Raw genomic sequence first — 21,181 nt, forward strand, 5'->3', positions numbered from 1 at the left:
ATGGTAGTTTCTTTTTGCTCTGCAGAAGCTCTTTAGTTTAATTAGATCCCATTTGTCAATTTTGGCTTTTGTTGCCATTGCTTTCGGTGTATTAGTCATGAAGTCCTTGCCCATGCCTATGTCCTGAATGGTATTGCCTAGATTTTCTTCTAGGATTTTTATGGTTTTAGGTCTAACATTTAAGTCTTTAATCCATCTTGAATTAAGTTTTGTAAAAGGTGTAAGGAAGGGATCCAGTTTCAGCTTTCTATGTATGGCTAGCCAGTTTTCCTAGCACCATTTATTAAATAGGGAATCCTTTCCCCATTGCTTGTTTTTGTCAGGTTTGTCAAAGATCAGATGGTTGTAAATGTGTGGTGTTATTTCTGAGGGCTCTGTTCTGTTCCATTGGTCTATATCTCTGTTTTGGTCCAGTACCAGACTGTTTTGGTTACTGTAGCCTTGTAGTATAGTTTGAAGTCAGGTAGTGTGATACCTCCAGCTTTGTTCTTTTTGTTTAGGATTGTCTTGGCAGTCCTGACTCTTTTTTGGTTTCATATGAACTTTAAAGTAGTTTTTTCCAATTCTGTGAAGAAAGTCATTGGTAGCTTGATGGGGATGGCATTGAATCTATAAATTACCTTGGATAGTATGGCCATTTTCATGATATTATTATTCCTATTCATGAGCATGGAATATTATTCCATTTGTTTGTGTCCTCCTTTATTTTGTTGAGCAGTGATTTGTAGTTCTCCTTGAAGAGGTCCCTCACATCCCTTGTAACTTGGATTCCTAGGCATTTTATTATCTGTGTAGCAGTTGTGAATGGGAGTTCACTCATGATTTGGCTGTCTGTTTGTCATTGGTGTATAGGAATGCTTGTGATTTTTGCACATTGATTTTGTGTCCTGAGACTTTGCTGAAGTTGGTTATCAGCTTAAGGAGATTTTGGGCTGAGATGATGGGTTTTTCTAAATATACAATTGTGTCATCTGCAAACAGGGACAATTTGACTTCTTCTTTTCGTAATTGAATACCCTTTATTTCTTTCTCTTGCGTGATTGCCCTGGCCAGAACTTCCAACACTATGTTGAATAGGAATGGTGAGAGAGGGCATCCCTGTCTTGTGCCAGTTTTCAAAGGGAATGCTTCCGGTTTTTGCCTATTCAGTATGATATTGGCTGTGGGTTTGTCATAAATATCTCTTATTATTTTGAGATATGTTCCAAACTAGGAACTAGATATGTTCCTAGTTTATTAAGGGCTGTTGAATTTTGTCAAAGGCCTTTTCTGCATCTATTGAGATAATCATGTGGTTTTTGTTGTTAGTTCTGTTTATGTGATGGATTACATTTCTTTATTTGACTATGTTGAACTAGCTTTGCATCCCAGGGATGAAGCCAACTTGATCACAGTGGATAAGCTTTTTGATGTGCTGCTGGATTCAGTTTGCCAGTATTTTATTGAAGATTTTTGCATCTATGTTCATCAGGGATATTGGTCTAAAATTATCTTTTTTTGTTGTGTCTCTGCCAGACTTTGGTATCAGGATGATGCTGGCCTCATAAAATGAGTTAGAGAGGGTTCCCTCTTTTTCTATTGATTGGAATAGTTTCAGAAGGAATCGTACCAGCTCCTCCTTGTACCTCTGGTAGAATTCAGCTGTGAATCCATCTGGTCCTGGACTTTTTTTGGTTGGTAGGTTATTGATTATTGCCTCAATTTCAGAGCCTGTTATTGGTCTATTCAGATATTCAACTTCTTCCTGGTTTAGTCTTTGGAGGGCGCATGTGTCCAGGAGTGTATCCATTTCTTCTAGATTTTCTAGTTTATTTGCGTAGAGGTGTTTATAGTATTCTCTGATGGTAGTTTGTATTTCTGTGAAATCAGTGGCGATATCCCCTTTATCATTTTTTATTGTGTCTATTTGATTCTTCTCTCTTTTCTTCTTTGTTAGTCTTGCTAGTGGTCTATGAATTTTGTTGATCTTTTCAAAAAACCAGCTCCCGGATTCATTGATTTTTTTGGAGGGTTTTTTGTGTCTCTATCTCCTTCAATTCTGCTCTGATCTTAGTCATTTCTTGCCTTTTGCTAGCTTTTGAATGTGTTTGCTCTTGCTTCTCTAGTTCTTTTAATTGTGATGTTAGGGTGTCAATTTTAGATCTTTCCAGCTTTCTCTTGTGGGCATTTAGTGCCATAAATTTCCCTCTACACACTGCTTTAAATGTGTCCCAGAGATTCTGGTATGTTGTATCTTTGTTCTCATTGGTTTCAAAGAACATCTTTATTTCTGCCTTCATTTTGTTATGCAGGCCATAGTCATTCAGGGGCCGGTTTTTCAGTGTCCATGTAGTTGTGTGGTTTTGATTGAGTTTCTTAATCCTGAGTTCTAATTTGATTGCACTGTGGTCTGACAGTTTGTTGTGATTTCTGTTCTTTCACGTTTGCTGAGGAGTGCTTTACTTCCTGCTATGTGGTCAATTTTGAAATAAGTGTGATGTGGTGCTGAGAAGAATGTATATTCTGTTGATTTGGCGTGGAGAGTTCTGTAGATGTCTATTAGGTCCGCTTGGTGCAGAGCTGAGTTCAAGTCCTGGATATCCTTTTTAACCTACTGTCTTGTTGATCTGTCTAATATTGACAGTGGGGTGTTAAAGTCTCCCATTATTATTGTGTAGGAGTCCAAGTTTCTCTGCAGATCTCTAAGGACTTGCTTTATGAATCTGGGTGCTCCTGTATTGGGTGCATATATATTTAGGATAGTTAGCTCTTCTTGTTGAATTGATCCCTTTACCATTATGTAATGGCCTTCTTTGTCTCTTTTGATCTTTGTTGGTTTAAAGTCTGTTTTATCAGAGCCTAGGGTTGCAACCCCTGCTTTTTTTTTGCTTTCCATTTGCATGGTAGATCTTCCTCCATCCCTTTATTTTGATCCTATGTGTGTCTCTGCACGTGAGATGGGTCTCCTGAATACAGCACACTGATAGATCTTGACTCTTCATCCAATTTGCCAGTCTATGTCTTTTAACTGGGGCATTTAGCCCATTTACATTTAAGGTTAATATTGTTATGTGTGAATTTGATCCTGACATGATGTTAGCTGGTGATTTTGCCCATTAATTGATGCAGTTTCTTCCTATCATCGATGGTCTTTAGAATTTGACATGTTTTTGCAGTGACTGGTACTGGTTGTTCCTTTCCATGTTTAGCGCTTCCTTCAGGATCTCTTGTAAGAGAGGCCTGGTGGTGACAAAATCTCTCAGCATTTGCTTGTCTGTAAAGGATTTTATTTCTCCTTCACTTATGAAGCTTAGTTTGGTTGGATATGAAATTCTGGGTTGAAAATTCTTTTCTTTAAGAATGTTGAATAGTGGCCCCCACTCTCTGTTGGCTTGTAGAGTTTCTGCTGAGAGATCCACTGTTGGTCTGATGGAATTCCCTTTGTGGGTAACCCGACCTTTCTTTCTGGCTGCCCTTAACTTTTTTTCCTTCATTTCTACCATGGTGAATCTCACAATTATGTGTCTTGGGATTGCTCTTCTTGAGGAATATCTTTGTGGTGTTCTCTGTATTTCCTGAATTTGAATGTTGGCCTGCCTCGCTAGGTTGGGGAAGTTCTCTTGGATAATACCCTGAAGAGTGTTTTCCAACTTGGTTCCATTCTCCCCATCACTTTCAGGTACACCAATCAAACGGAGATTTGGTCTTTTCACATAGTCCCATATTTCTTGGAGGCTTTGTTCATTTCTTTTTATTCTTTTTTCTCTTAACTTCTCTTCTCACTTTATTTCATTAATTTGATCTTCAATCACTGATACCCTTTGTTCCACTTGATCAAATCGGCTACTGAAGCTTGTGCATGTGTCACGTAGTTCTCGTGCCATGGTTTTCAGCTCTGTCAGGTCATTTAACGTGTTCTCTATGCTGTTTATTCTAGTTAGCCATTCATCTAATCTTTTTTCAAGGTTTTTAGCTTCCTTGGGATGGGTTAGAACATGCTCCTTTAACTCGGAGAAGTTTGTTATTACTGACCTTCTGAAGCCTACTTCTGTCAACTCGTCAAAGTCGTTCTCTGTCCAGCTTTGTTCCATTGCTGGCGAGGAGCTGCGAATCTTTGGAGGAGAAGGGGTGCTCTGGTTTTTAGAAGTTTCAGCTTTTCTGCTCTGGTTTCTCTTTGGTCTTTGATGTTGGTGACCTACAGATGGGGTTTTGGTGTGGATGTCCTTTTTGTTGATGTTGATGCTGTTCCATTCTGTTTGTTAGTTTTCCTTCTAACAGTTAGGACCCTCAGCTGCAGGTCTGTTGGAGTTTGCTGAAGGTCCACTTCGGGCCCTGTTTGCCTGAGTATCACCAGCAGAGGCTGCAGAATAGGAAATATTGCAGAACAGCAAATATTGCTGCCTGATCCTTCCTCTGGAAGCTTCGTCCCAGAAGGGTATCTGCCTGTGTGAGGTGTCAGTTGGCCCCTACTGGAAGGTGTCTCCCAGTTAGGCTACATGGGGGTCAGGGACCCACTTGAGGAGGCAGTCTGTCCATTCTCAAAACTCAAACGCTGTGCTGGGAAAACCACTGCTGTCTTCAGAGCTCAGTTGGAAATGCAGAAATCACCCATCTTCTGTGTTGATCATACTGGGAGATGCAGACCAGAGCTGTTCCTATTCAACCATCTTGGAATGGTGTCCCTGTGAATTTGTTTAGATACCTGTCATTAGCTTGTATAAATGAAACTCAGGAAGCTGGTTATATCACCGTTGGTCAAGTAAAATATGGTTTAGTGGTTCAATAGAACCTTTGGGCCAGGAGGTAGCAGAGAGAAGCAAAGTATCCATTGCCAAAATTAGCTAGAGAGGAACAGGACTTAAACTATAATTAGTAACTTCATGCAAATTATCTATTCCTTTTGGGAGACTAAAGCAGTTGCAATTCTTCTTGAGCATAAAAACATATTCAAATTAGGATTGTACACAAAAAAGTGTGCTTAATTAATTCTTGCTTGTGGAATGCAGTTCAGAAGTATATACCTCATTTCCTTTAAAGCCTTCTTGACACCTAGAACTTGGTTTTATAGTGAGGAAATTTTTATTTATTCATTGAATAAAAATGTAGTGCATACCTATTATATACCAGGCACTGTGGTAGGTATGAGATAGTCAAAATGAAACAGAACATAGTTTCTGCCTTCAAGGAGCTTGTTGTTCAAAGGAACTTTACAAAATGCCTAATAAATTAAGAAATAAATAAAAATTATTGTATGTATAACAATATGCAAATATTTGTAATATATGTTGATACCCTAAATTACAGTGTGAGGAAAATTTAAATCTCATTTTATTCATAAATCTTGAATATGCAATATTTATTTTGTTCCTTTAAAGTGAAACTCTTAAGAATCCGTGGCTGGGCACAGTGGCTCATACCTGTAATCTCAGCACTTTGGGAGGCCAAGGCAGGTGGATCACCTGAGGTCAGGAGTTCAAGACCAACCTGACCAACATGGCAAAACCCCATCTCTACTAAAAATATAAAAATTAGGTGGGCGTGGTGGTGGGCGCCTGTAGTCCCAGCTACTTGGGAGGCTGAGACATGAGAATAGCTTGAACCTGGGAGGCGGAGGTTGCAGTGAGCCGAGATTGGGTCATTGCACTCCAGCCTGGATGACAGAGTAAGACTCTGTTTCAAAAAAAGAAAAACAAAAAAGAATCTGTATGTATATGTGTAGCTGTATATATTGTTACATTTGTCCTTGTAGTGTATTTCAGGACATTGGATTAATTTGGCAGTTAATTGTGAAAACTATTGCTTTTTAACATGTGTTATCAAAACATTTGTTTTTGAAAATGTATATTTTTGTATATTTTGAATATAGCAAGTTACGAATTGTTGCTTATTCTTAGAGTTTATTTGGCTCACATTTAATACTTTGTACTGTATACAATAAGAACAATAGATTGGGCAGGGCGTGAGGGTAAAGCCCTTAAAATCTGCCACCCTTTGAGGTGAAGTCAGTTGACTCAGACATTAAAATATACTTATAGTCTTAAAAGAAGGTTAATTCTTTTTAGTTTCATTATTCTGCCTATGGTAGCATTTAATTACATGTTAGATAATAGCCAAATGGGCCCATGAATTACATTTAAGAGCAAGACATCCATGTTTACTGTTTGGATTGCTAGTTTCTGCATGACTTATAAACACCCATGTCTATGCATAGTATATACATTCAGCGTAACCATGGGTTCCGCACTGATAGATTAAACTAACCATGAATCAAATATATTAAAAAAGATAGCATCTGTGCTGAACATGTATAGACTTTGCTCTTGTCATTATTCCCAACAATACAACTATTTACATAGTATTGCCATTTTATTTCTATAGTAAGTAATCTAGAGACGATTATAAGTATGTGGGAGGATATGCGTAGGTTGTATGCAAATATTGTGCCATTTTATATTAGGAACTTATGATTTTCATATCAGTGGGAGGTACTGGAACCAATCCCCTACAGATACCAAAGAATGATTATATACATAGAATATATACTTATCTATGGAAAACATCTTTTTGTTACATGGTAAATACAGCAAAAGTTTCTCAGAGTACTCCAGTTATAAACCAGACACATGAAGATAAAGTGGATGAAACTTAGAAGAATATGATGAACAGAATGAAATGAAGAGGGTATTAAAGATGTTTGTTCAGAAGTTTTTTTAAAAAAATGGTTAGGAGGGCCGAACATGGTGGCTCACACCTGTAATCCCAGCACTTTGGGAGGCCAAGGCAGGAGGATTACTTGAGCCCAGGAGTTTGAGACTAGCCTAGGCAACAAAGCAAGAGTTCTCTACCAAAAATGAAAAAAAAAAAAAATTAGCTGGGTGTGGTGACACGTGCCTGTAGTCCCAGCTACTCGGGAGGCTGAGGCAAGAGGATTGCTTGAGTGTGGGAGGTGGAGACTGCAGTTAGCCCTGATCACATCATTGAACTCCAACCTGTGTGACAGTGAGACCCTGCTCAATAAATAAATAAATAAACAAGCATGAAGGCAATATGAGTAATGGCATCTGCTGTATGAAGGAGAAAGCAAGATTTGGATTCAGTTGACATTTTTGGAATGCATAACATATTCATTCAGTGTTATCATACAAATGTCAATCTTGAAATAGTTTAGCAGCAAGTGATTTTCCATCTGGAGTCCAGGCAACTGAGGAAATTCATAAGGTTTGAAGCTGTATAGTGGATGTCTTAGGTGCTAGGTGCTTGCGTTAGTGTAAATTACAAATGAAAGAAGCAAATGAGGTATTGTACAATGGCTATAAAAGGAAGATAGGAATCCTTGAGAAGATGACAAGGGAGTCATTAGAAAGAGGCAAAATATATTTTCTTATAGAAAAAAACTTAAGTGCTTTTAAAGTTATAATTAATATCTTATTTTTTTCTCACAGTGGAAAGCTCATGATGGCATTATTTTAAAAGTAGATTGGAACTCAGTCAATGATCTTATTTTATCTGCTGGTGAAGACTGTAAATATAAGGTATGTAATGTTTAGATTTATCACTTGGCTGAAAGAATCAAATTTATAAGTACTTAGCATGTAAGAATATTCTTTTAGTTTTTTACTTTAACCATGTCTTTATACTCCAGTAATTTAGCAAATTATTTTATAATGCTAAGTGGTATTTTAAAGCATGGACTTTAAAAAGACTATCTCATTAGCCTGGACAACACAGTGAGACCCTACCTCTACAAAAATAAATTAGCCAGTTGTGGTGGAGCACATCTGTGGTCCCAGCTACTTGGGAGGCTGAGTTGAGTGGATCACTTGAGTGCAGGTGGTCGAGGCTGCAGTGAGCCATAATTGTGCCACTGCATTCCAGCCTGGGCAACAAAGTAAGACCCTCTCTCTCTCAAAAAAAGAAAGAGGATCTCATTGATCTATAGAGTTTGATATTTAATAACTAACAATATCAGTATAGCCTGTAATTTTACCGTGACTCAATTTAAGTCAATTCAGTATGTTTTTAAAAATCAACCCTGCTGGTTTACTAAATATTGATCAATTTCAGGTCAAAATAATTTGTAGAGAGGAATAAGGTTTAATGTATTAATAACTAGAGTTAGACACAATTAAATTGAAATAAATACTTTTAGAGAAAGTAGGTAGAGCCCTTACAGGGAGAAAAAAATTTAGGCAAAATGGTAAGCAAGCTAGGTATGGTAGCTCATACCTATAATCCCAGTGCTTTGAGAGGCCAAGGCAGTAGGGTTACTTGAGACCAGGAGCTGGAGAACAGCCTAGGCAATATAACAAGACCCTGTCTCTACAAAAATTAAAAAATTAGCCAAGTGTGGCAGCATGTACCTGTAATCCTTGCTACTTGGGAGACTAAAGCAGGAGGATCTCTTGAGCCCAGGAGATCAAGACTGCAGTGAGCTATGATCATGCTACTGTACTCCAGCCTAGGCCACAGAGTGAGACCCTGTCTCTAAAATTCAAAAAACAAAACAAAGCTAAGAAGTAAACATTTCAAAAAGTACTATTATATTTAAAAGACTTAAAGTGGGTAGATTTTATGTTCAGAGATTTAGTAAAATCTGAAAATTATGACAGTGTTATAAAATAGTTTCTTTTTGAAATATTTAGGCTTAAAGGAATACAGCTTTGTTTTCCCCTCGTGTGATAGTAAAGACATTTAATTGCTAATATATAAGGTGCTGATTTCTAAATTTTTATTTACTACCTTGCTGGAAGACAAACTTGTTTTTATGTGGTGTCTGTTATAAAACATTTTTATTTATTTATTTTTCTTTTAGTTTTGGTAAACTTCTCCCTGATATTACAAAAGATTTTTAAAAATTGCTTTTGTAGGTATGGGATAGTTACGGCCGCCCACTGTACAATTCACAACCTCATGAGCATCCTATTACTTCAGTTGCCTGGGCTCCAGATGGAGAATTATTTGCTGTTGGATCATTTCATACTTTACGCTTGTGTGATAAAACTGGGGTAAGTTATAGTGGTGAGCAATCACAGATGTGCTGTCATAAATGTGGTAATGCACAACACACATGGTTCTCAATCTTTAAAAAACATTTTCAATGGATGCATTTGGTTGAATCTTTCTGATTTGTCTTCTTAATATACTGGTTCAATCAATTCCAGATATATGGGACCAAAATCTGTTTAAGTTTGAAGAATGGGCACGTTCTCTACTATTTGTCTTTCTGGAAATACTTACTTTGAGCATGATTGTGAAGGATGAAGTAGTTAAAATATTAAAATTTATGCCCATTAAAAATGGAAAATTCAGTTTTAAATATTTCTTTCTAACCTTTCACTGACTAGCTCATAAACTTTTTTTTGTTTTTTGCTGTCAATATGTTTCATACGAAATCTCGATTGCATATTTTGTGTAAGGAATTAATAGTGCATTTGAAAAGCAGTCATTTTAAGACCAGAGGACATGACTGGATGTGGTGTTTCATGCCTGTAATCCCAGCACTTTTGGAGTCCAAGGAGGGAGGATTGCTTGAGCCCAGGAGTTTGAGACCAGCCTGGGTAACATAGTGAAACTCTGTCTCTACAAAAAATTTTTAAAAATTAGCCAGGCATGAAGGTGCATACCTGTGGTCCCAGCTACTGGGAAGACTGAGGTGGGAGTCTCGCTGCAGCCCAGGAGGTGGAGGCTGTAGCGAGCTATAATTGTGCCACTGTACTCCAGCCTGGGTAAGAATTAGACCTTGTCTCTAAATAAATAAATAAATAACCAAAGGACATATTTTTCTTTGTCAAGGATTCATATTTGAATACATGCAAGAATTTTTCCTCACAAGAAAATATGCCCTCCTTCATACAAATTCTGTTTAGAACCTAGGGAAATAGCCAACCTCAGCAGCATTTACCCATTGTACTTGAATGAATTGTTGGTTGAAGTACCCCAAAAGCAGCAGCATTATGTGGTAAGTGTGGCTGTTTTATACTGTTCCTAACTGGGAAATCATATAATTGTTCTGTGGCTTATTTGCCTCTAACGCAGAATAAGACAGACTTTTTAGAGCTTTTAATCTGTTAAGATTTCTAGTTACTTGTTTTCTACCACATAAATATGAAGTCCTCTGCCTGGCTTTAGAAAATGTTTGAAACCTGGTGTCATAAAATCCATTCAGTCTTTTCACCCGCAACTCTCTAAGTGTGTTCAAATCACGTTGAACATTGACTCTCGAACCTTTCCTGCCTCTTACTAACATCCCTACTCGTTTTCTCATTTCATGGAATACTTTGATTTCTGTCTTAGACCATAGCGAGTTCCACTCATTCTTTTTTTTGTGGGGGGGGATGGAGTCTCGCTCTGTCACGCAGGCTGGAGTGCAGTGGCGAGATCTCGGCTCACCGCAAGCTCCGCCTCCAGGGTTCACGCCATTCTCCTGCCTCAGCCTCCTGAGTAGCTGGGACTATGGCCGCCGGCCACCACGCCCATCTAATTTTTTGTATTTTTAGTAGAGACGGGGTTTCACTGTGTTAGCCAGGATAGTCTTGATCTCCTGACCTCGTGATCCGCCCACCTCAGCCTCCCAAAGTGCTGGGATTACAACCGTGAGCCACTCCACCCGGCCCCAGTTCCGCTCATTCTTAAAGGTCCATCTCATGTTTGACTTCCTTTGATCTTGCCTTCCATTGACTCTAAGTTTGTTTGTATGTTTTTCTAATTTCTTTTCTGCTAGGTCTCTCCTTTCTCAATTACAGCATCAGGATGTTGAATCATCCCATCTAATCACTTAAGGAGATTTTACCTCTGATTTTCCCTATCAATGATTCTAAATCTATAGAATATGTAGTCTCATTTTCACAATGTATTACATTCTTACATTGTCAAAATCCCATAGTTCAGTAATTCTCTGTTATTTGTGCAACACAGTAGATACTTAACAGTTTATTAATAAGCCAATTTAAACATAATTTTAGGTTGTCATTTTGATTAAAATATTTAAAAATATTAAGAGCTTGAATTAAAGGTTTATCTCATTAAGCACCTAGTCTTTTTATTTAGAATGTTAGCATCTATCTTTTATTCAATAGACATTAAATATATACTACTCATCAGACAGTGTTCTAGAAACTGGGGATATAAATAAGAAAAAGATATAAAGACTTTCACTCAAGTTGTTGACAGTGTAGTGGAGAATTAGACTATAGTACTTACAGTGCATTATGATAAGTGATATATGGGAAGGTTTTTATACAAGCACTGCAAAGGTGTGGAAGAGCCTAACTCAGCCTGTGGGACATTGACTAGAGAGCAGAGCCTTGAAGAATTAGTAGTTCTCCAAGGAGACAACATTGGGCCAGAGAGTTGCAGGCAAAAGAAACCTCTTGCAAATCAAAGTACAAAAGAATATGGTGCTTTTTGTGCAGTGTCGGTAAAATTTTCATGGCATAATATGAGGAGATAATACAGAAAAGATAGATGGACTAAAGTGTTTGCCATGCAACAGAATGCAGATTTCAGTCTTTTAAAATCTAATTCTGTTTTGTGGAGCCTCCTTTGGGGTTGCTGTGGGGTAGAAGAGAGGTGAGGGAGTTGAGCCCCTGATCTCTCTCACTACCTGCAACCAGAGCAGCTCTGGTTATACTGTTTGAGCATCTAGTATAAGATTTTCTTTGAACAGCTGAAACAGTGAAGTTGGAAATTGAGTACATTAGTCGGTAGAGAGCCATGGATGGTGTGTAGTAACATGGTAGTATTCAAATGTTGGAAATACTGCTTTGAGGTCAAAGGAACAGTGATTTGAGAGAAGGAATAGAATAAACAAAGGTGAAGAATCATGGTTTATTAGAAAAATTAAAAGTTTAGTATGGCCACAATAGTTTGGAGTTTATCTTATGGGCAATGATGAGTCACTGATCTATTTTAGATAGTTACCTTATTAGATTTGGCATTTTTGGGGAAGCATACTCTAAGATCATCATAGAGGACAGATTAGAGTAGAGGTACACTAGAGGCAGGATGGCTAATTAGGAGCTGTTGTAGTACAAGAAAATGATGACGTTGGCCTGAATAATAGAGAAGTAGCAGTGGAGATGGAAAGAAATAGACAGGTTCAGGAGATAAATCCTTGCTGTATAAGTAGAAAGAGACAAGAATAATTACCTGAGTTTCCATTCCTTACTGTCTGGATGTTCACCTGAGGATAATGCCCTTTCATGATGTAATGCCCTGTTCAATCATTACAACAGTAAACCAAGTTACCTAAATTTCAGCATTCATAAGTATCATCTGGGTATTGCAAAAATACACATTATTGGGTACTATTTGCAATATGGAGAATCAAAATCTCAGAGAATGAGGCTCTGTGAAGTGATATTTTTAGGAAGTTTCCTAGTTGTCTTTATGCAGGTTGTCCTCAGAGGGCACTTGAAGGAAGACTTAGTGAGATGCTTGATAATTCCTTTTGAGTTCTGAAATGGGCAATGCTTACTCTACTGCAGAAAAAATACCTTGAATTTGGAGATGAAACAGTAAACTATAATGCAGGTGATACCAAAAGAGAATAGTATAACAGAAAAAATTACATTTCTTAAAAATCTCAGGTAATTTATTCTTCTGACTCATTCTAAGCATCTTCTTCATTTAAAATTACTGTTGGGGGTCAGGCGCGGTGGCTCACGCCTGTAATCCCAGCACTTTGGGAGGCAGAGGTGGGCAGATCACGAGGTCAGGAGATTGAGACCATCCTGGCTAACATAGTGAAACCCCATCTCTACTAAAAATACAAAAGCAGAATTAGCCAGGCATGGTGGCAGGAGCCTGTAGTCCCAGCTACTCGGGAGACTGAGGCAGGAGAATGGCATGAACCCGGGAGGCAGAGCTTGTGGTGAGCCAAGATTGTGCCACTGTACTCCAGCCTGGGTGACAGAGCGAGACTCCATCTCAAAAAAAAAAAAAAAAAAAAAAAAAATTACTGTTGGGTTATGTCTGCCACTTTGCTGCGGCAACAATGTTGACAGTATATGAATCATATGTGTGATGATATTATCTCTTAATGTTCTAGACTGATTCTTTTAGAATAACTAGTTGTAAATACTATTCAAACACTTAACTTTCATTCATTGAATTATCGATTTTTTTTTTGTTTCATTTTCTGCCTTGTGTATTTCCACAAAAGTATTTGGAATTCATTTATGCAATCATTTCTTTTCTTTTTGCAAGGTTTGTATTAACCCTGTCATATATCCTTTTATACAGTTATCATTTAGATTTTTATGAGTTACTTAATATTTAGATTTTTATGAGTTACTTAATGTGTTATTTATGTGTGTATGTATATCTATACTAAATATATTTATTTGTTTGATTCTTTCTGGAGGATATTTTGACGTTTTATATAAAAAAACTCAAGAAATAAACATATACTTCAACCCAGCAATTCCAGTTTTAGGATTTATCCTAAGGTAATAATAAGATAAAGAATGCTTAGTGGAGCATTATTTATAATTTAACAAATGAAAAGCAATATAAAACTCTTTAACAGTAAGATATTATTTAACTTAATTATGGAATATAATTCTTACAATGAATTATTATATAGTTATTAAAAATGATCATTACTTTTATAATACCATGAAAATGTTTTAAAATATATGACCACAAGAAAAAAATAGTTACAGACTTTATGCATAGGGTGATCTTATTAGTATATATCAGTATAAATGAACAGAAAAATAGTCTGACATGATATAATAAATTTTAACAATGGTTATGTCTGGAGTTTGTTGATTTAGTCATAGGTGGTGATAGGTGAGTTTTCTTCTTTTTTGCATATCTACATATCTACATTTTCAAAATGTACATTTTTTAAATCTACATTTTCAAATAAAATGTACAGTTTTTGAAAAGGGAAAAAATAGCTTTATCCTTTCTTTTGTTTAGTTTTCCCTAGATTCTCTAATCATGTAATTCAGCCTTCTTTCTCTTTTTAAAAAATGTTGTTTTTTTGAAGTTATCCAATTTATTTTAGAAATATGTATTAGTTAAAACATGGGAAACTATTTTTAAGGTGACATGCATTTTTTTTTTTTTTTTTTTTGAGATGGAGTCTCGCTCTGTCGCCAGGCTGGAGTGCAGTGGCATGATCTTGGCTCACTGCAATTTCCACTTCCCAGATTCAAGCGATTCTCCTGCCCCAGCCTCCCAAGTAGCTGAGATAACATGTGCGTGTCACTACGCCCAGCTAATTTTTGTATTTTTAGTAGAGGCAAGGTTTCCCCATGTTGGCCAGGATGATCTCGATCTCTTGACCTCGTGATCCACCTGCCTTGGCCTCCCGAAGTGCTGGGATTACAGGCGTGAGCCACCGCATCCGGCCTGGTGATATACATCTTTATTGGGGAATAATTCTACTCACTAAGATATAAATGCTATGAGCATTTTGAGTTTAATAAAAGTATGTAAATACTTTCTGCATGTCTATTTTTTTTTTTTTTGAGACAGAGTCTTGCTCTGTCGCCCAGGCTGGAGTGCAGTGGCGCTGTCTCAACTCACAACAATCTCTGCCTCCCAGGTTCAATTGATTCTTGTGCCTCAGCCTCCCGAGTAGCTGGGACTACAGGCATGCACCACTACTCCCAGCTAATTTGTATTTTTAGTAGAGACGGGGTTTCACCATATTGCCCAGGCTGGTCTTGAACTCCTGAGCTCAAGTGATCCATCCGTCTTGGCCTCCCAAAGTGCTAGGATTATAGGCATGAGCCACCATGCCCAGCCTCTGCATATCTTTTTTAAGAATGCCAAGCAGACATTGCCTTTATAGAGTTTACTTTCTTGTTGATAAGACATATGTTAAATAATTAATTATACACTCAGTTATTTAATTACAGTTGTAATAAATTTTAAAAACAGGAACAGGCTGCTCTTAGTAATGAGAACTAATATGTCTGGAGGGTCAAAGCAGGTTAGTGTGATGAAAGGGAAGAAGGGCAGCGCTTATTGAGACTCTTTACCTTTTCTTCTTACCAAGTAAGTAGATATGGTAACTGCTGGTGTCAACTTAGAGTAAGTTTACCCAACTTACTCTTAATGGTGTCAATTTAGACCTGAAAATTTAAGTCAGCTGGTGTCAGCTGCTTTTCTCACACAATGTTTTCTCTTTCGGAAAAAAACTTGCCAAGGCTTCTTTTAAAAAGTACATGTTTTCTTGAATCTGGAAATGTTACCCTTAAATGTAGCCCCTTGTTTCTTTTTGTTTCTCTCGTAATCTGTAACTTAAAGTGGCATAATGAATGTATGTCTAAATAATGTAATCATTTATCCAGGGCCAGATTTTGTGAAATAATTTCAATATCAAATATATAAAAATCTAATCTTCAGAAATGATCTATACTCTAGCATTTTCCACAAATTTATCAAATTTCTATTTAGTGTTTGAGAGCTCTTCACAAACTTTTAGTTGAGGTGCAGCGTTCCTTTTTTTTTTTCTTTTTGAGAGGGAGTCTAGCTCTGTCACCCAGGCTGGAGTGCCGTGGCGCGATCTCGGCTCACTGCCATCTCTGCCTCCCGGGTTCAAGCAATTCTCCTGCCTCAGCCTCCCAAGTAGCTGGGATTATAGGTGCCTGCCACAGCGCCCAGCTAATTTTTGTAGTTTTTATTAGAGACGGGGTTTTGCCATGTTGTCCAGACTAGTCTCAAACTCCTGACCTCAGGTCATCTGCTTGCCTCAGCCTCCCAAAGTGCTGGGATTACAGGTGTGAGCCACTGCGCCCGGCCCTGTTCTCTTCTTTCAACCATTGACTCCTCTCAAGTTTCTGGCTTTTTTAAAAAAACAAATTTATCAAGATACCATTTGTATATGACACATTTTACCCATTTAAAATGTGCAACTCAGTGTTTTCTACTATATTCATAGGGTTGTGCAACCATTACCAAACTCTAATTTTAGAACATTTTCCTTTCCTGTAAAAGGAGTTGTGTACCCATTAACTGTCAATCCCTATTTTTCCCTACTCCACTCCTAGTCCCTGGCAACCACTAATCTACTTTTTTTCTATGAATTTGTCAACTTTGGACATTTCATATAAATGAAATAATACATTATGTGGCCTTTTGTGACGGCTTCTTTCAGTTAGCGTGTTTTCAAGATTCATCCATGTATCCAGTACTTTATTCTTTTTTATAGACAAATAATATTTCATCATATGTTTATAACACATTTTGTTTGTTTATTAATCAGTTAATGGACATTTAGTGGTTTCAAAATTTGGTTATTAGAAATAATGCTGCTATGACTATGTGAACACATGTTTTTATTTTTGTGTGGACGTGTTTTAATTTTTCTTGAGTGTATCCTTAGAAGTAAAATTGCTACGATAAGTGTAACCCTATGTTTAACTCTTTGAGGACCTGCCAAATTGTTTTCCAAAGTGGCTGTCTGCCTACTTTTGATTGCTGTCCAGTCTTCAAATGCTTGTATTTTGTCTGGAGTGCATAGGTGTTATCTGTGAGAAGGCAGATCTAATAGCAGCTGTTCTGCTATTGTAATTCTTTACATATCAGAAGTTTATTTTAAATAATTGAACATGAGTTTGTAAAAATTAGCTTTGCACATTTCAGAGCTACGCTAAACTACTGCGGTGATTCTCAAGGTGGAGTGGAGTGGGAAAGCTACCTGTTTGAATTTCACCGTTCAAGAAATTATCCAGAAAAATAGCCAAAAGGCATAAATAGTTCATAGACAAATATAAATGGCCAATAAAAACATGAAAGGATGTTCAATTTAGCTAATAAATAAATATAAAATAAAGAAGTAAATAAATAAAATAACATATTTTACCCAATAAGTTGAAAAGATTAATAATGACCTAAAACCCTCAGTTTTAGTTGAGCAGGAAGGAATTGAGCTCCTTCGTTTATACAGTATTAGTGGAAATATGAGTGATTTGACTTTTTGAAGGGTAGTTTGATAATACATATCCAAATGTCAGACGCACATATCCCTTGACTCAGGAATCTCTCTTCTAGGAATTTTCTTTAAAGAGATCATTGCATAAGTACACAAAGATATATGCATATCAGTTTTCAACACAGTATTAATAGTGAAAAGTAAAAATAAATATCCATGAGCAGGAGACTGATTGGTTATTATTCTATATACCTAAAGTGCAGTACCCTCAACTCATTAAAAATGGAGAAGAAGGATCATGTTTAATTATCTGGAAAGATATTTGTGATGTTATTTAGTAAAAAGACTGGGTTATAGGACAGCATGCTATTCTATGATTTTTCTTTAAAAATAGCTTTATTGGTCAGGCATGGTGGCTCATGCCTGTAATCAATCCCAGCACTTTGGGAGGCCGAGACAGGTGGATCACGAGGTCAGGAGATCAAGACCATCCTGGATAACACGGTGAAACCCCGTCTCTACTAAAAAATACAAAAAAACTAGCCAGGCGTGGTGGCGGGTGCCTGTAGTCCCAGCTACTCGGGAGGCTGAGACAGGAGAATGGCGTTAAACGCGGGAGGGGGAGCTTGTAGTGATCTGAGATCAGACCACTGCACTCTAGCCTGGGCAACAGAGCAAGACTCCGTCTCAAAAAAAAAATAAAAAAATAAAAAATATAAAGAATAAGGGCTTTGGAGGGTCCTCACATATACTGAGGGATCTAGAATGTAACATACATGCCCAGGGCCAGACACATGCTCAGAAAAGACCAGAGGATGTGAGGCTTGTATCACTGGAAAATCTTTCATCTATGAACAAACAAGGAGTGAAAGCTAAAGTAGAGTTGTAGGTGGTCTGGCTATGTATTAAAGGAGTGCCTAGGTCAGAGCCAATTGGCAAAGACTGGGAGAGTATTTTTTTTCTTTCTTTTTGGCTCTGTCTGGCTGACCACTGAGATAACAGAATGGAGATTTCAGTGACCACACACAAAAAGCAGTCTGCAAAAATAGTTTGAAAAAGTCAGTAAATAGACAGATAACTGAGCCCTCAACAAGCAACAACACAAGCCTTGTTGGGGAGAGATTCTGATTTCCTGAATTACCACATTATGATATTAAAAACATCCAATTTTCTACAAAAAATTACAAGGCATACAAGAAGCAGGAAATTACAGCCCATTCACAGGGAAAGAGATTAATAGAAACCATACCTGAGAATGCCCAGCATTGGACTTATTACACAAATACTTTATTTTTTTCAAAGTTTTATTGTTAATTGACAAATAGTAATTGTTTATATTTATGAGGTACAGGTACAATGTGCTGTTTTGATATATGTATACATTGTGGAAGGATTGTATCAAACTAATTAACATGTCTATCACCTTACATAACATTTTTTGTAGTGATAACATTTAAAATCTTCTGTTTTAGCAATTTTGAAATTTACAACACTTTGTTATTATTATTAACCATGCTATGCAATAGATTTTGAAAACTTTCTGTCCTGTCTAACTGAAACTTTATACCCTTTAATCATCATTTCCCCATTCCCCACTATGCACCACCTTGTAGCCACTATTCTACTCTCTACTTTTATAGATTTGATTTTTTTATTTAACTTTAGTTTTTGTAGATACACAGTAGGTGCAGATATTTATGGCATATATGAGATGTTTTGATGCAGCATGCAATGTATAATAATCATATCGCAGAGAATGGGGTATCCATTCCCTCAAGCATTTATCTTCTGTGTTACAAACAATCCAGTCATACTCCTTTAGTTATTTTTAAATATGCAATTAAATTATTGACTATAGTCACTCTGTTGTACTATCAAATAATAGTAGATCTTGTTCTTTCTGATTTTTAAAATACGTATTAACTATTCCCACCCGCTCTCCTGCCCGAACCCATGACCCTTCCCAGCCTCTGATAACCATCCTTCTTTTTGTTTTTTCTGAGGCAGAGTCTTGCTCTGTCACCAAGTCTGGAGTGCAGTGGAGCAATCTTGGCCCACTGCAACCTCTGCCTCCTGGGTTCAAGCAATTCTCCTTCCTCAACCTCCTGAGTACCTAGGAATACAGGTGCCTGCCACCACGTCTGGCTGATTTTTGTACTTTTTTTTAAAAAATTTATTTATTATTATTATACTTTAAGTTGTAGGGTACATGTGCATAACGTGCAGGTTTGTTACATATGTATACTTGTGCCATGTTGGTGTGCTGCACCCATCAACTCGTCGTTTACATCAGGTATAACTCCCAATGCAATCCCTCCCCCCTCCCCCCTTCCCATGATAGGCCCTGGTGTGTGATGTTCCCCTTCCTGAGTCCAAGTGATCTCATTGTTCAGTTCCCACCTATGAGTGAGAACATGCGGTGTTTGGTTTTCTGTTCTTGTGATAGTTTGCTAAGAATGATGGTTTCCAGCTGCATCCATGTCCCTACAAAGGACACAAACTCATCCTTTTTTATGGCTGCATAGTATTCCATGGTGTATATGTGCCACATTTTCTTAATCCAATCTGTCACTGATGGACATCTGGGTTGATTCCAAGTCTTTGCTATTGTGAATAGTGCTGCAATAAACATACGTGTGCATGTGTCTTTATAGCAGCATAATTTATAATCCTTTGGGTATATCCCCAGTAATGGGATGGCTGGGTCATATGGTACATCTAGTTCTAGATCCTTGAGGAATCGCCATACTGTTTTCCATAATGGTTGAACTAGTTTACAATCCCACCAACAGTGTAAAAGTGTTCTTATTTCTCCACATCCTCTCCAGCACCTGTTGTTTCCTGACTTTTTAATGATCGCCATTCTAACTGGTGTGAGATGGTATCTCATTGTGGTTTTGATTTGCATTTCTCTGATGGCCAGTGATGATGAGCATTTTTTCATGTGTCTGTTGGCTGTATGAATGTCTTCTTTTGAGAAATGTCTGTTCATATCCTTTGCCCACTTTTTGATGGGGTTGTTTGTTTTTTTTCTTGTAAATTTGTTTGAGTTCTTTGTAGGTTCTGGATATTAGCCCTTTGTCAGATGAGTAGATTGCAAAAATTTTCTCCCATTCTGTAGGTTGCCTGTTCACTCTGATGGTAGTTTCTTTTGCTGTGCAGAAGCTCTTTAGTTTAATTAGATCCCATTTGTCAATTTTGGCTTTTGTTGCCGTTGCTTTTGGTGTTTTAGACATGAAGTCTTTGCCCATGCCTATGTCCTGAATGGTACTACCTAGGTTTTCCTCTAGGATTTTTACAGTAGTAGGTCTAACATTTAAGTCTCTAATCCATCTTGAATTAATTTTCGTATAAGGAGTAAGGAAAGGATCCAGTTTCAGCTTTCTACATATGGCTAGCCAATTTTCCCAGCACCATTTGTTAAATAGGGAATCCTTTCCCCATTTCTTGTTTCTCTCAGGTTTGTCAAAGATCAGATGGCTGTAGATGTGTGGTATTATTTCTGAGGACTCTGTTCTGTTCCATTGGTCTATATCTCTGTTTTGGTACCAGTACCATGCTGTTTTGGTTACTGTAGCCTTGTAGTATAGTTTGAAGTCAGGTAGCGTGATGCCTTCAGCTTTGTTCTTTTGACTTAGGATTGTCTTGGAGATGCGGGCTCTTTTTGGGTTCCATATGAACTTTAAAGCAGTTTTTTCCAATTCTGTGAAGAAACTCATTGGTAGCTTGATGGGGATGGCATTGAATCTATAAATAACCTTGGGCAGTATGGCCATTTTCACGATATTGATTCTTCCTATCCACGAGCATGGTATGTTCTTCCATTTGTTTGTGTCCTCTTTTATTTCACTGAGCAGTGGTTTGTAGTTCTCCTTGAAGAGGTCCTTTACATCCCTTGTAAGTTGGATTCCTAGGTATTTGATTCTCTTTGAAGCAATTGTGAATGGAAGTTCATTCCTGATTTGGCTCTCTGTTTGTCTGTTACTGGTGTATAAGAATGCTTGTGATTTTTGCACATTAATTTTGTATCCTGAGACTTTGCTGAAGTTGCTTATCAGCTTAAGGAGATTTTGGGCTGAGACAATGGGGTTTTCTAAATATACAATCATGTCATCTGCAAACAGGGACAATTTGACTTCTTCTTTTCCTAACTGAATACCCTTGATTTCTTTCTCTTGCCTAATTGCCCTAGCCAGAACTTCCAACACTATGTTGAATAGGAGTGGTGAGAGAGGGCATATCTGTCTTGTGCCAGTTTTCAAAGGGAATTTTTCCAGTTTTTGCCCATTCAGTATGATGTTGGCTGTGGGT

General features: G+C 37.5%; 1 protein-coding gene across 2 annotated transcripts in view; it reads left to right on the forward strand.

Annotated features, from left to right (window-relative positions):
* The window catches only part of IFT80 (intraflagellar transport 80), a 141,376-nt gene that overhangs the window by 37,755 nt on the left and 82,440 nt on the right, over nt 1-21,181 (forward strand). For both annotated transcript variants that reach the window (XM_025374804.1, XM_025374805.1), the window contains 2 exons: nt 7,422-7,511; nt 8,847-8,984. In XM_025374804.1, the coding sequence (XP_025230589.1) occupies nt 7,422-7,511; nt 8,847-8,984 (228 nt within the window). The remainder of the gene's footprint in view (nt 1-7,421; nt 7,512-8,846; nt 8,985-21,181) is intronic.

The sequence above is a fragment of the Theropithecus gelada genome, chromosome 2 (genome assembly GCF_003255815.1).
Source record: "Theropithecus gelada isolate Dixy chromosome 2, Tgel_1.0, whole genome shotgun sequence".
In the NCBI taxonomy this organism is placed as follows: domain Eukaryota; kingdom Metazoa; phylum Chordata; class Mammalia; order Primates; family Cercopithecidae; genus Theropithecus; species Theropithecus gelada.